Below are 16,371 nucleotides of genomic sequence, written 5' to 3'. Positions count from 1 at the left end.
AATCTACATAAATCTTGAACTAATAGAATAAATGCATTAGGGGGTGTACTAGTTCAAGACTTATGTAGATTTAAAAGTTCGTGGATTTTAAAAGTTTATAGAATTCTTACGGATTTTTCATGATTTTGAATGAATTCTCGATCAGATTTTTAATGAATTAGCAAGATTTTGACGTGATTTTTTCGAACTTGAAATCCACAAACCCAACGCGCGCGGGACGGCCGCTAGGAGTCCATGAGCGCTGGATACCCAGCGAGCGCTGGGTTCCAGCAGCGCTTGTCCGAGTGCCCGCTGCTCCCCAGCGAGCGCGGGGTTTTGCCGGATTTGTGAATTTTCGTGGTCCGAGCTCGGATTTGTTCATGTGTATTTTTTGAATGAAATCCATGGAAATCAGTCCAATGTTAAAATCCGTAGATTTTTAAATACACCCAATTTTTCATAGACTTTTAAAAGTCTTGAACGAATACACCCAGATTTATATAGACTTTTAAAAGTCTTGAACGAATACACCAAAGATTTTCATAGACTTTTAAAAGTCTTGAACTAATACACCCAAACTTTAAAAGTCTGCAGAAATCAATTAAAGTTTTAAACTAATACACCCCCTTAGGTCTTTATATTCCTTATTTCTTAAAATTGTTTCTCTATATTTAATTTGTAAAATTTAAAATTTTTACTTATATTTTTGCTAAAATGAAGTGCTTAATTATATAAACATTTATGTATTGTTCATTAAAATTAAAACAGGGTAATTCCGTTGTCATGAAAATATTGAACTAATTTTCTGAATCTAATTTTAGTATAATAAATGAAAGTCTATTATCTTAAATTTAACTGATGGAGTACAACATACTTAATTTACAAGTGAAAATTCAGAGTCTTTATGTTATTGTTATTTGTTATATAATTGTCATTAGAGATGTTAATCCAGTCTGAAACTCGTGGGTTGGTCCGATTAACCCATCAATTTGAGATGGTTAAGGTTAAAAAAATTTCGATCCGATAAAATTACAGTCCGAATAGCCTGTAATCGAATAAGATTAATTTGAAAATAATCTGAAACCATTTAGGACTGACCCGGTGTTCGTTTGAGATTTTATAGTTCAAATTTCGAAAACCCCGGTAATTTGATAGGATTTATTTGAAATTTGACCCGATTGATATCATTAATGGTCACAATTAATACAAATCATCCCATACAATTATACTCCCTAACTATTATTAACTCGAATTTAAAACAAGGAATTGATTGTTTTCCATACCCTACAAAAATAAAAATTACAGCTTGATCAATTAAAAATACATTAAATCGAAGAATGAAATAATTATGAAATTATGTTGCCTATTAGAGGTAATGAAATGGACCGGTCCGAACCAGTCCATCAGGCTTTGAGAATTTATTGGGTTGGGTTGGTCCGACTAACCATTGATTGATTTGGGCTGCAATTTAACAAGCCCAAAATGGCCTCTTTCAGCACAATATTTTTTTTAATTATGTTTTTTTATTATAAAATGATGAAAAATAAAATAAGTTCAATCGGCTAAAATCAATTCAACAGCGATTATGTACATAACAAAATTAAAATTATATTATCATAATTCAAATACAAAGATAAATAAATGGAACTCGATAATAATTGTTTATTAAACAACATTTCAAAGCAATTAAATAAAATTAAAGTTAAATAAATAGTACTCCCTCCGCCCCACTATAAATCACTCAAAACTTTCAGCACAAGAATTGAGGAGAATGTGTAAATGAGTTGAAAGTGAGGTAATGTATATCCTAGGCCGAAACTTAGAACGCACTATCGTTAGATGCATGCCACGTCAAAAGTTGAATTCAACCGGCCCTTTCCTAATATCTTAACCCAGACCGGTTCAACCCACTATTGAATACCACCTCAAAATTTGAATACCCGTGGTGGTATTTGTACTTCTGGTTTAATAGTCGCCTTTTGGCCTTGGAATTTGTGCCCTTCTGACTTAGTATTGTGTAGTCTTTGTGTAATTTGTATAATCTTGCATGGACACGTTTCGATATTCCAACAGCGTGATGAATATTATTTTTTACTCCGAGCCGTTGGATTTAATACTCATTAATTTTTTTTACCTTTATTTCGTATCAGTGTGTGCATGCATTTGTATTGCATATGGGAACATTAAACTTTACATTCGCAGTTAATTTGTATTAGGGGATATTTATTTATGGAACATCACATGTGAACATTAGACTTATACTTATTGAAATTTATAATTTAGGAAATTAAATATTATTATAGATTATTTGTATTGCATGAATAATATATATATATATATATATATATATATATATATTAAATAACGAATAATTAACATATATTTTCTATAAGCAATACTTATATTTGAATTACAGTTATATACTTTACAGTCTATACTAGATCAATGTAGTTCCAAGATAAATTTGTATACATCTATTCAGAATTTCAGAGGTAACTAATAACTAGTATGATCATCCATGTGATTAGGGCTGGTAAACCGGTCGGTTCGGTTATAACCGAACCGGTTTATCGGTTAACCGGAACCGGTTAAGAGGAATTCCTCTAACCGAAAACCGAACCGGTTTTTCGACCGGTTAACCGATTAACCGGTCCGGTTAACCGGACCGGTTAATCGGTTAACCGGTCAAAACCAATTAATGCACTGGTTCACATATGCAGATGAGAGAATTTCACTGTGTGCTAAAAATAAGGTAGAAATGAGCAACAAGAATCAACCACAAACCCAAGAATCAACCACAAACCCTAGAATCAAACACATATGTAGAAATGAGCAACAAGAATCAAACCCCAATCCCTCAGTCAAGCCCCACCCACATTGCAAAAAATTCAAATCTCACTGCGAGCATCTCAAGCTCGATACTGACATTAGAATGAATACACATACTTACATCAGAGACTATCTCTTTTATCTCTAATCTCTGTTGCCTGTTGCTGCTGTCGGAGGGAAAAACCGGCGGAGAAGGCGCCGGTCCAAGGGATGAGCGCCGCTGCTGCCGAAGGGAAAAGCCGGCAGGGGACGACGCCGACGGAGGGGGCAAAGCCTTCTTTTTTCCCGTTCAGATTGAGCGACGCCGGCAGAGCGACGCTGGCGGAGGGAAAAATCGAAGGAAGTCGCGCTGCACTGCTGCTGCTGCTGCTGCCTGCTGGCGGAGAAAGAGAGGGAGGCGCCGGTGCCGGTGGGAGAGGCAGCGGCGCCGGTGGGAGGCGGGGAGAGGAGGCCGAAACGGGGAGGGGTGGAGAAACGGCTGGAAGCGGCTGGAAAGTGGAATGGAACAGGAAAGTGGCTGAAACTTGAAAGCCCTAATGTAGCCGAGTTTTGTAATTTTAATAAATTAATTAAATTAAAAAAAAACCGGTTAATCGGTTTAACGAAAAACCGGCACCGATTTACCAGCCCTACATGTGATACACTAATAACTAGCATTCTCGAATTCAAGTATGATTAGTGAAAATTGAATTGGACATTCTCAAATTCAAGTATGATTAGTGAAAATTGAATTAAGAATTCTTGAATCCAAGTATGATTAGTGAAAATTGAATTGGGGATTCTCAAATTCAAGTATGACTATTGAAAATTGAATTGGGGATTCTCAAATCCAATTATGATTAGTGGAAATTGAATTTGGGATTCTCGAATCCAAGTATGATTAGTGAAAATTGAATTGAGGATTCTAAAATCCAAGTATAATTAGTGGAAATTGAATTGGGGATTCTAAAATTCAAGTATGACTATTGAAAATTGATTGGGGATTCTCAAATCCAAGTATGATTAGTCGAAATTGAATTGGGCATTGTCGAATTCAAGTATGATTATTGAAAATTGAATTGGGGATTCTCAAATTCAAGTATGATTATTGAAAATTAAAATGAGGATTCTCAAATCCAAGTGTGATTAGTGCAATTAAATTGGGGATTCTCGAATCCAAGTGTGATTAGTGAAAATTGAATTGAGGATTCTCGAATTCATGTATGATTAGTGGAAATTGAATTAGGCATTCTCAAATTCAAGTATGATTAATGAAAATTGAATTGGACATTCTCAAATTCAAGTATGATTAGTGGAAATTGAATTGGGGATTCTCGAATCCAAGTATGATTAGTAAAAATTGAATTGGAGATTCTCAAATTCAAGTATGATTATTGAAAATTGAATTGGGGATTCTCAAATCCATGTATGATTAGTGGAAATTGAATTTGGAATTCTCGAATCCAAGTGTGATTAGTGAAAATTGAATTGAGGATTCTTAAATCCAAGTATGACTATTGGAAATTGAATAGGGCATTCTCAAATTCAAGTGTGATTAGTGAAAATTGAATTGAACATTCTCAAATTCAAGTATGATTAGTGGAAATTGAATTGAATTTCTTGAATCCAAGTATGATTATTGGAAATTGAATTGGGCATTCTCGAATTCAAGTATGATTAGTGAAAATTGAATTGTGGATTCTAAAATCCAAGCATTATTAGTGGGAATTGAATTGTGGATTCTCGAATCCAAGTATAATTGGTGAAAATTGAATAGAGCATTCTCAAATTCAAGTATGATTAGTGAAAATTGAATTAGCCGTTCTCGAATTCAAGTATGATTAGTGGAAATTGAATTGAGGATTTTGGAATCCAAGCATGATTAGTGGAAATTGAATTGGGGATTCTCGAATCCAAGTATGATTATTGGAAATTGAATTGGGGATTCTCGAATTCAAGTACGATTATTGAAAATTGAATTGGGCATTCTCGAATTCAAGTATAATTAGTGAAAATTGAATTGGGGATTCTCAAATCCAAGTACGATTAGTGAAAATTGAATTGGGCATTCTCAAATCCAAGTATGATTAGTGGAAATTGAATTGGGCATTGTCAAATTCAAGTATGATTAGTGAAAATTGAATCGGGGATTCTCAAATTCAAGTATGATTATTGAAAATTGAAATGGGGATTCTCAAATCCAAGTGTGATTAGTGCAATTGAATTGGGGATTCTCGAGTCCAAGTGTGATTAGTGAAAATTGAATTGAGGATTCTAAAATCCAAGTCTGATTAGTGGTAATTGATTGAGGATTCTCGAATCCAAGTATGATTAGTGAAAATTGAATTGGGGATTCTAAAATTCAAGTATGACTATTGAAAATTGAATTGGGGATTCTCAAATCCAAGTATGATTAGTGGGGAATCGATTGGGGATTCTCAAATTTAAGTATGATTAATGGGAAATCGATTGAGGATTCTAAAATTTAAGTATGATTAGTTGGGAATCGATTGAGGATTATCAAATTTAAGTATGATTAGTGGAAAATCAATTGGGGATTCTAAAATTCAAGTATGATTAGTGGAAAATCGATTGAGGATTCTCAAATTTAGTTATGATTATTGTGAAATCGATTGGGGAATCTCAATTTCAAGTATGATTAGTGGAAAATCGATTGAGGATTCTTAAATTCAAGTATGATTAGTTGGGAATCGATTGAGAATTCTCAAATTAAAGTATAATTGGTGGAAAATCAATTGGGGATTCTAAAATTCAAGTATGATTAGTGGGGAATCGATTGTGGATTCTCAAATTTAAGTATGATTAGTGAAAAATCGATTGGGGATTCTCAAATTTAAGTAGTGAAAAATCAATTGGGGATTATAAAATTCAAGCATAATTAGTAGGGAATCGATTGAGGATTCTCAAATTCAAGTATGATTAGTGGAAGAAATCGATTGGAGATTCTCAAATTTAGTTATGATTATTGTGAAATCGTTTGGGGAATCTCAAATTCAAGTGTGATTGGTGGAAAATCGATTGAGGATTCTTAAATTCAAGTATGATTAGTTGGGAATCGATTGAGGATTCTCAAATTAAAGTATAATTAGTGGAAAATCAATTGGGAATTCTAAAATTCAAGTATGATTAGTGGGGAATCGATTGGGGATTCTCAAATTCAAGTATGCATGATTAATGGGAAATCGATTGAGGATTCTCAAATTTAAGTATGATTAGTTGGGAATCGATTGGAGATTCTCAAATTTAAGTATGATTAGTGAAAAATCAATTGGAGATTCTAAAATTCAAGTATGATTAGTGGATAATCGATTGAAGATTCTCAAATTCAAGTATGATTAGTTGTGAATCGATTGAGGAATTTTAAATTCAAGTATGATTAGTAGAAAATTTAAAAGATGATTAGTGTGAAATCGATTGGGGATTCTCAATTAAAGTAAGATTACACGAAATTGATTTGGGGATTCTCAAATTTTATTGTTAGTTGCATATACAGTAAATTGATTGTCGTAATATCATTATACAATACTGATATATAGAGTTAGGTGATAGCGAGAATATTATTTTTCGTGAAAAATTAGAATCCTGAATAAATTGTATTTTGACATTTTCTGATTTTTTTAATAATTATAAATATATTTTGTCTCATACATCGCAGGAGAGAGCGTACTAATTATATTAGAAAAAAAAACACTTTTTTTTACTGATGATTACGATTTATTTTCACGCGAAATACTTTTTCCATGGTAAAGTTGATGATTATCTATCATATTTATTACGAAAACATGTGATCTTTTTTTTAATTTTGTATTTTTTGCACTATTAATATTAGGGGTGGTGTCTTCGGTGGCCATATCATAGATCAATCAATAATAATTAATAAATGACTTGAAACAATTCCTATGTTAGCAGTTTCATTAAATTTCTCTCGACTAACTATTATTTTTAAGGATTATAGCCAATAAATACATGAACTTTGATAAAAGTTGTAATTTTCACCCCAACTTTCAATTTAGCCAAAATATACTTGAACTTATAATTTTTGTTGTAATTTTCACCTCGACGGAGCTTCGATTAATTTTAGTTTGACCAAACGTTGACGTGGCATAATTAAAACCATGTGGCGCAAATGTGGCTTCATTAATTAAATAAATTACTAATGAGAACCATAATTTTCAAATGAAAGAAATACACAAGATTAAAATATTGATACTCCTCCCGTCCCCACCCCTTTCGCCGCCTGAGTCGTTGCTTTCATCGGAGGCCACGAAGTCGCGCCGGTGAGACCTGTCGTCACCGAAGGCCACAAAGTCACGCCATGAAGTCGCGCCGAAGGCCATGTAGGAATTTTCGACTGCCACTTAAGCTCTAATTTCGCCGGAAGTCAAATTCGGATGAAAATTACAACAAAAATTATAAGTTCATGTATATTTTGGCTAAATTGAAAGTTGGGGTGAAAATTGCAACTTTTGTCAAAGTTCATGTATTTTTTGGCTATAATCCCTTATTTTTATTACTCCAGTATTTGTTTTTTTAGAGAAGACATTAGATTTTCACTTTACAGCTTGACAAAATGGGCTAAAATGCGGTAGCCACGTTTTGGACCAAATAAAACACGCCAACACTAAAATAAATTAAAATAAACATTTTAATTAGAGCAAATAAAAACATTAGATTTTATCTTTCTCTCTCTCCACTGTAACTCTCTCAAATCATTATCTTTCCTCTGTAGATATTTCTCTCTCATCTGTTATATGTCTATCCCTCCCTCACCACGCAAACTCTCCCTCTCTCTCCTCTCCTCCCCTCTCCTTTTCCTCCGTCAACCCTTGCCGTCCGATCAGGGGCGGTTTTGGGGGGTGCGCGGGGTGGTCGATCGCACAGGGCCCCAAAAAAATAGGAGCCCCGAAATATATAGATCCATATATATTATGTATATCAGAAATAAAACCTATAAAACTAATGAATTGTGTACATTAGTGCAATGGTGAAGGGCCATCTATCAAACTTTAACCACCTGTGATCGATTCCTTTTGAAAGCAAAATTTTGACGAATTTTTTTGATGGCCGACCATTTTTTACAAGCGAATTTTTTGTGATGGATATGCTTTTTATTTGGGCTCATCTAAGAAATACACACTCTTTTAATCAATACAATGGCCGACCATTTTTTACAAGCGAAATTTTTGTGATGGATATGCTTTTTATTTGGGCTCTTCTAAGAAATACACACTCTTTTAATCAATACAATCTCTTTTCTAATCAATACTGTGTTCTTTTCTTTATCTTTTCTTTATCTTTGCTTTTCTTTTTAGTGGTTTTTCAATTCTAGGGATTAGAGAATAAAAAAAAGATAATTTCTTTAAAACTTTTAATTGTATTATTAATAGTTTTAATTGATGAAATTCTAATTTTGTATTTAGGTTGTATGTGTTAATTGTGAACATAGATATTTATCATATTCATATAAAGATTATTGGTGCGATCTTTCCTCTCTAAATTCTTATATTATTTTAAATATTTTTAAATGAATGACATAATTATATATATATATATATATATATATATATTTACAAAGTAATTTGACAAAAAAATGTATTATTTAATCAAATATTTTTCATAATATAATTTTTTTCTTCACTATAAATAAAGGGCCCAATTTTTAAAATTTGCACAAGGCCTACGTTATCCTAGCCCCGCCCCTGCGTCCGATTACTCTCACCGCTGTCGCCGCCTGTACAATATTTTCCCCTTAACCTCCACCCACCCAGATACTCCTTCCTCATCTTGGCTGAACATCCAACAACCAAAATAGACACCGCCACCGACCTCGTCTGGTTTCGCCATACACGAGCCTCACCGCTCTCTCTTCATCTGAATTGACGACAATTTTAACCGTTTACCGTTGCGGTGCGAAATTTTCGGGAGTTCTGATTTTGGAAAAGGGCAAAGTGAGATCTATGTTTAGTGAGAGAAAATGAGTTTGCAAATTTAAAAGAAGATAAACAGGAGAGGAAAAGGGTGCCGGCTTCAAAGAATTGTAAATTAAATAGCCACAGATGGGTTCAAATTTCATCAAGAATCAAAACATCCTAGATTGAAAGTGCATTTTGCTGGGATTTCCTCCAAAGAAAGAGCGTAAATTAGTGTATCCAAAGTTTAAAAAAATAAAAGAAAATATAAAAGTACTGTTCATAAAAAGTGTGTAAAATCCTCGTGATTTCGAACCCGTTGAGATTTGACTGAATAATGCAAAACAAGAGTCCGAAAACCAGTGGTATGGTTTATTACAAAATCGGTCTGGGTTCTCGAAAAACAAACTCAAATGATTTATCTCATAAATGACGTGGCATGCTTCTAACGGCAGTGCGTTCTAAGTTTCGGCCTAGGCCTAGGATAGACATTACCTGAAAGTGATAGGGCCTACACTTTTTCAAGGGTTAAAATTTTCTATTTATGGAAACATGCTATTTATAGTTGGACAATCCAAAATAAATTACAAACCACTTTTAATGAGACAAAGGGAGTAATAAATAATAATATCATCAATAATCAAAAGATTCAACTTCGACGTATTTTGAATCTTTTATAGACAATGCTATTTATTTATCTTATTACGTATCTATATACCAGGAAAAAAAATTACAAATATTAATAAAAAACTAAAAGTAAAAATTAAATATGTTAAATTATAAGCATAAATATTTTTATTATTATTATAAATATAAATATCTATACTATATTAAAAAGGGAGTTTTTAATTTGAAATTAATTTCAAAATTTAGTGGCAATTTTGTAGTTATAATAAAATTGAAGGTTTATGTTTAAATTATACTCCCTCCGTCCACGAAAAACATGCCACTTTGCTTTCGGCACGGGTTTTAAGAAAATGTGAGTAAAGTTGGTAGTGGAGTAAGGGTCCCACTTTAAATGTGAGTGGAGTTGTGTGGACCCTACTACTAAAAATGGAAGTGGCATATTTTTTGTGGACGGACAAAAAAGGAAATTGTGGCATATTTTTGGTGGACGGAGGGAGTATATTTTTCTTCTTATTTTCATTTTCTTTAATTTCTTATTTGTTGTTACATTTCTTTCCAAAATTGTGAAATTCGATTAATTATAAAATATTTAATATGCATATCAAATTAAAGATCACAATAAGAGCTTTAGTATGATACTATATTTTATGAAAATATTTGATTTAAAATGTAAAATTGAAATTTGTTTAAATATTAAAGTTTTATAAATTTCTCTATCCTCTCTCATCTTTTTTGAATAAATATATTTTTAATTCTTTTTAATTAGTATTTTATTTCTATTTTTTGTTAACTTATTTTTTGTTTTTGCTTTTCATAATATCAAATTTTATAATTGTGATTTTTTTTATTTTTTCAATACTCAATTCAAATATATATAAATTATTTTTTTTTATTATATTTATAAGTATAATAATTGAATTGGTATTAATTTTATATAAATATAAAATTAAAAATATTTTTCCGTACATTGCACGGGATGCAAATGCTAGTTAATAACTTAATAAGTGATTATGCTATTGATTAATTTTATATTTTAATATTTTTTAATATATAATCAATTGAAAAAACAAACAGGCAAAAAATCTAAAAAACCTCGAACTTTATAGACTCATAGCTTGATTGGCCAACTGAACGAACTTTTTAGGCTCAATTCTTTTTTAAGAGTTAATTGTCTATAAATACACGAACTATACTCAAATTTTGGGTTTTGACCAAATCTATTTTTTCGGTCAAAAAGTACATAAACTTTTATATTTTTGGAATTTGACCGGAGCCGAAAGTTCGTGGCTAATAAATTGATTGTCTGAATTCTGATGGGCAATCCGAAGGTACCGTTAGAAAGCTCTTAATGTTATCTTTCTAATGATATTTATATTGTTGAGCTAAAATAACTGGAAGTGGTAAAAAAATTTAGCATGAAAGTCGAGGTCACGAAATTCTATATTTTTTCTTTTTTTTCAACCACTTTCGATTACCAAAAGCCAACAATATAAGTATTATTAGAAAGACAATGTCAATAGCTTTTCAACTGTACCTTCAGATTGGCCATCAAAATTCAGTCAATCAAGTTATTGGTCAACAAATTTTTGGAGTCATGTCAAATTCCAAAAAATTAAAAGTTTATGTATTTTTTGACCAAAAAAATAGTTTTGATTAAAAATAAAAATTTGGGTATAGTTTGTATATATATAGGCAATTAACTATTTTTTAAATTTCTATTTTATCTAATCCAACCCTAAATTCGAACAGATCGGGTCGAACCCGGTCCATGGAATCGATTTTGCCAGCTTTAGTACCCGTCAAAATCGCTATCCATTATTCAGAAAAAGAAAAATAATAGTAACAAATCAAATTAATTGTCCAGCACGCTTTTTCAGACCCCCAATAAAAAAAAAATGAAAACGTTAGCTGAGATTGAGAATGGTGAATTTCTCCACTGTCAGAGATGGATGAGTTTATATACAGGTATTTTAAAAAAAGACAAAAAAGAAGAAGATTTGGTGCACCAAAATTAACCTTCTTCACTTCTTCAGCCAAAAAAGGTTCATTGCTACAGGCACCGTGATCACTCTCTCTCCCTCTCTAGAATCTACTGGAGTCCAGTCGAGGCAGAATGAATCTTCGGCCCAGGCAGAAACAGCCCTTTTCCGGCTTCACCAAAGCCGAGGTCTCTTTTCATACTTTTCTTTTTTCTTTTAAATGTTTATGCTCGCATTTTCTTTCGAGGAAATCCCCAGTTTTTTTCTCTTTTCATGTTATAATTACTCCGTTTTGATGAGCTCTGAGCTATTTTTCAGCTTCTACTTTTTGTGGGTTTCTGATTAACTGTATTGGCGTGCCTGTTTTGGTTGGCTTCATGTGTGTGTTTTGAAGTTAATTGAAAATGATATTTGATGTTTCTTGATTACTATGTGGCCTTTAGAGAAAATTGATGAATTTCAATTATTAGATAGAAACAGTTTACATTGTTGGTTTTATACTAAACACAGAGCAAAAGACACACACACATACATTGATCATGGTGAAGGAGTCTTGGTTATTGCATTGTGTGTCCATTTTTGTATGAACGAGCACAGTTTAGAAGAAAATTGTTATTGAATTTGGTTCATTCCCGAGATAATATATCCCGTTTGAAGAAATTCTATGTCAATTGTATTTGCAGAAGAACTTGGACAGTTATATGAGAAACTTATCTTATGCCATCAATGGAGCAGGTTCAGAAAATGGAGCAATTACTTCACGACTCGAACAAACCGTCCCTGGATATGGATTACTTTAAGAATTTGGCAAAAGTTTTCAAGTGAGCTTTCGAGTCTGGAGTAACTACTAAATTCTTGCTTAAAGATTGTCACTTCATCAGTACTAACTTTGTAGTTTTGGTTGCAGTCGTTCGAGTAATCGTGCGGGGAAGCCTATTCTGAAATGGACTGAGGTTTTATCTCTTGCGTTTTCTTTTTATTTGAACTGCTACCGTTGTTTGATGCTCGATCTTGGCTGGATCTTTTGAATGTACTTATTACTATATTGCTTCAGATCCAGAATTGGTTTCAGACGAGGCAAGAATACCACCTTTCTGAAGAGACTTCGTTGAATGGAGCCGAGGAAATACATGTCGTCCCAGATGCTCTTAATCAGACTAAAGCAACTGAAATCCCAGAAATGTTTGAAGGTTCTTTTTTCAGCTTCTTGTTTATGATGTCGTCTTATGAGTCTGCTTGTATTCAAACTATGTCAAGTTGGTCGACAAATTGCATCATGAGTTGCCCATATCTTGTTTCGGATACATATTTGGTTTTCTCATTAGAGTAACATAATCTATGTTGTGAACTTCTATAAATTGTTTCCATGCTGCCCATGACATGTCTTGTGTCTCTCTGTAGTGTTTTAGTCATGTTAACTACTACCAATGGAATGATGGCAGGTCCGAAGGGCCAAGATGTACCCAATTTGGAGTTTGAAGCTAAGTCATCAACAGATGGGGCATGGTGAGGCCATTTTATTTCGCATGACACGAACCTCTTCAATCGCGTTGTTTTAGATTTTCAACTTTGCATCAGCCTTTAGTACATATCATGATTGCATCTTTGGAAATCCTGTCATCGATTGATTTCATGGATTATCTTATGTGTTTCTAAGCAAGTAAATGAAGAACAGAAGAGCAAATTATCTTGATCTGAATTCTTGAAAAATATGTAGGGTATGGCATGAACACTGCTTAGAATATTTGTATCTAATAATGTACATGCCTTTTGCTTTTTATTTTTTCTTCAGTCGTTGGCATATCTTACTCAACGTGCTAATACATGGAGTGTCATTGTGACCAAAGTTTCCGCATGGATATTTTTCTCTAATACTATGAAAATATACCAATGACCAAACTAATTAGGCTATGGTAGAAAATTGCTAAAATATAACACAAAAAACTGAATATTGCAATCATGAAGTTTTTGTTTACTTCAATTTTATTTTACCATTTCTGGTGTTTTACAGGTACGACGTTGATACGTTTCTCTCCCACAGATTTCTTAGTTCCGGGGAAATTGTGAGTCATTAATTTTCTTCCGAGAGCTGATCATTACTTTGAAATCTTAACATTTGTTGCGTTATGTTCCTTGAACTGATTATGCGGTAAAAGTATTTTGTCTACGGCACCATGGAGTTGATTATGGTGTCGACGCAGTCATTCATATGCTGTGTTCGTAATAAGTAGTGGTTTCAGTTACCACTTTGTTGTAGAGATAATTCATTGTAGTTCTTTTTTTCCAGAGCTCTCACTATCCATGCTGTAGTTACGAAAATACTGATCTGCTTAAGCTCTTAAGGGAGAGAAAGTTTGTTTTTGTTAAAGCTTTGAATCTCACTGCAGGAAGTCTATGTACGATATATTGGGTTTGGATCAGTGCACGACGAATGGGTGAATGTGAAAAAAGACGTGAGGGAACGTTCGGTTGCTTTGGACCACTCAGAATGCCACAAACTGAAGGTTGGGGATCCGGTAGTGTGCTTCCAGGTACTATTGGTATCGATATTGGTTTCTTTTCGGAGTGTTTTCTTTCAAGAAGTAGTGACAGAACCGAAAGTTGTGACCAAAGCCGTAATAAAAGACATAATGGAAAGGGTAAATATCACTTCATATCCCGAATTATGCCCGTTTTTTCATCACGAACTTTGAAATAAGTACGTCCATCCGTGCGATGCACGGCGAAATCGAAATTAAACTATATGTTTAGATAAACAAACATAAATATTAAACAGAAACAAAATATAATAAATGCGAAATATGATTTAAAAATAAAATACTAATTACTCAATAAAATTTTGAATTTAAAAACGTAATTTTCAATTACGTATAAAGTGTAATGATAGTTATAGTTATTAAATTATTTGATAATGAAAATTAATATTACACATTATTATTATAATAGAGTATTTCACATAAAAAAATAAAATAATAATAATAATAATAATAATATTTTCATGCACAAACATAAATAAAAAGTTGTAAAATTTTAACAAAGAGAAAGAAAATAAAATATTTTAAATTATAATAACCTATTCTTTTTAAATTCATTTTTGAAGATTTTTATATCATATTAAAGATCTTCTGACGAACTTAAACTTAAGATGCACATTGAATATTTTTTCATAGAAAAGAATTAAAATTATAAATAAAAAAGAGAAAAAAAAAATAGTGGAAAAAATTATGGGAGAAGAGAGAAAAAATGATGGGAAAAGATGGAGGGAGGAAACTCCTCTTTTACATATCATATAGATGATAGCTTAGTACCCAGTAAAATGACTTCATTTTCAAATGTAGGATATGTCTACTTCTTCGGTACTAAAAGGTCGTGTTGGCAAACTGGTCCATTTCTATTGGAAGACGATATCTATGCAGATTTCGTTTCCATGACACGACTTCTTGGCGACGAAGGTGGGCCTGTCCTAGATTTGATAATAAAGCCAATTCATTAGGTACTTATTTGTCTGAAAAAAGGCACATACTTGGACAAGGAAGTGATATTTACCCTAATTGAAACTATGCATACAGTCGTCGAAGCAAGTCTTAGATACACGTCTTTCTTTCTATTGTGTAAACCATTAGATCCATCTATTTTCATTGTTCAACTCTTCGACAACAAAATAATGGGGCTAGTTAGTTAACATGATTTTGGTGCTGAACGATAAGCGTAGAGTACTTGGTTGAATAGCTAGTCATGGGATTTAAACTGAAGATTCCAAGATCGAAAAGGAAGAAGAGAGTGTAGGCTTTCTAAGCTCGTTATCTATGCTACTCGATGAAAGCCACTATAAAACCTGTATTGCTTACATGTGTGATGATACATGTGTTGGTTTAGTCGTTAGACAGCATTTGTAATGCATCTTCTTGATATAGGAGAGGGGAGATCAAGCAAGATACTACGATGCTCATGTGGTTGATATTCAAAGGAGACTGCACGACATAAGAGGCTGCAGGTGTCTTTTCTTGATCAGCTACGACCACGACAACACACAGGTAAAAAAATTTACTGTCTCGCCTCTTCTGTTGCCAGATAGCCAATGGCGTCGAATCTATGCTGTATTTGTCGGGTTTGTTTTGTGTCGTGATAGGAGGGAGTGCGCTTGAGGAGGTTGTGTTGTCGGCCTAACATGCTAGTGCGGCTGGAGAATAGTTAGCTCGAGCAATATACAGGTCTCGATCTGGCTGAAGGCGTCGCGTCGTGCCTTCGCCTCGTAGGTTTGCGTTTCCTTTTGATAGGTAGCAATCGTATTGGATATTTGGACAGCTAAAGAAGTTATCTTTTTGAAGCTTAATGTTAATGGATGTTCTAATGCAGATGATATAATCTATTGGAATGTATATTAGCATTGCTAGCTATAATTTGATCATTATAGTAATTTATTTTTATGTGGATAAATCCATTTGGTCATAAATTGGAATAGCTATGGATCTAAATTCGTATTTTGATGGCATTTTTGTATTTTGTTGGTATTTAAATATGTTATTGAACATGAATTTAGATTCGTAATTTGACGAGTTAAGATAAGTGTTTGTAGAATTACACTTTAAGATGTTAATATATTGAGAACAGTATCAATCACTTCGAATAAAATTAATAAATCGTTGGAACTTATTTCACAACTTTCGAATAGCCAGATTTCAAGAAATACATAATTCCAATCTGAAGATAATCACAAAACAAAATAAAAATGAGATAAATATTAAATTAACCATTTTGCTAAAGCAAAAGTTGATTCTAACAACAAAAATAAAATAATAATGCTATTTGGATAAAATGTGTCTGAATAAAATACAGTTAAATATTTTTAAAAAATAAATTTATTTAAAATATTTGCTTCAAAAAAATAAAGAGTTTAGTTTGTTTTATTGTTTTCTCCACATTGTAAATTTTAAATATTTTTTTATTTTTTTTTATTTTTAAAATTTAAAATTCAAAAATAAATAAATAAATGTAAACCATATTTAGAGTTTTATTTTTAATCTATATAAATGTTAATCTAATATAAA

General features: G+C 32.5%; 2 protein-coding genes across 9 annotated transcripts in view; both read left to right on the top strand.

Annotated features, from left to right (window-relative positions):
* LOC130994894 (uncharacterized) overlaps positions 1-16,371 on the top strand; it is a 1,167,164-nt gene that overhangs the window by 237,501 nt on the left and 913,292 nt on the right. The gene's annotated exons all lie outside the window — the stretch shown is intronic.
* Positions 11,247-15,760, top strand: LOC130994926 (protein SAWADEE HOMEODOMAIN HOMOLOG 1-like). Of its 8 annotated transcripts, XR_009091945.1 has the most exons (10): positions 11,320-11,511; positions 12,059-12,144; positions 12,231-12,276; positions 12,378-12,513; positions 12,766-12,829; positions 13,335-13,386; positions 13,711-13,854; positions 14,690-14,775; positions 15,238-15,357; positions 15,453-15,482. XR_009091945.1 is itself a non-coding variant. In XM_057920083.1 (9 exons), the coding sequence occupies exons 2-9, from the start codon at positions 11,458-11,460 to the stop codon at positions 15,466-15,468; spliced, it is 813 nt and encodes a 270-aa protein (XP_057776066.1). In that variant the 5' UTR covers positions 11,247-11,309; positions 11,401-11,457; the 3' UTR covers positions 15,469-15,760. The 8 variants fall into 8 exon arrangements, 7 of the variants coding, with proteins under 7 accessions (XP_057776066.1, XP_057776068.1, XP_057776064.1 ...); XM_057920083.1 differs by lacking the exon at positions 14,690-14,775 and adding an exon at positions 11,247-11,309 and having other exon boundaries at positions 11,401-11,511; positions 15,238-15,760; XM_057920085.1 differs by lacking the exon at positions 14,690-14,775 and having other exon boundaries at positions 11,280-11,511; positions 15,453-15,760.

This window comes from Salvia miltiorrhiza, chromosome 7 (genome assembly GCF_028751815.1).
Source record: "Salvia miltiorrhiza cultivar Shanhuang (shh) chromosome 7, IMPLAD_Smil_shh, whole genome shotgun sequence".
Classification (NCBI taxonomy): domain Eukaryota; kingdom Viridiplantae; phylum Streptophyta; class Magnoliopsida; order Lamiales; family Lamiaceae; genus Salvia; species Salvia miltiorrhiza.
The sequence above is the reverse complement of the archived record's forward strand: the minus strand, read 5'-3'. Positions and strand labels throughout refer to the sequence as shown.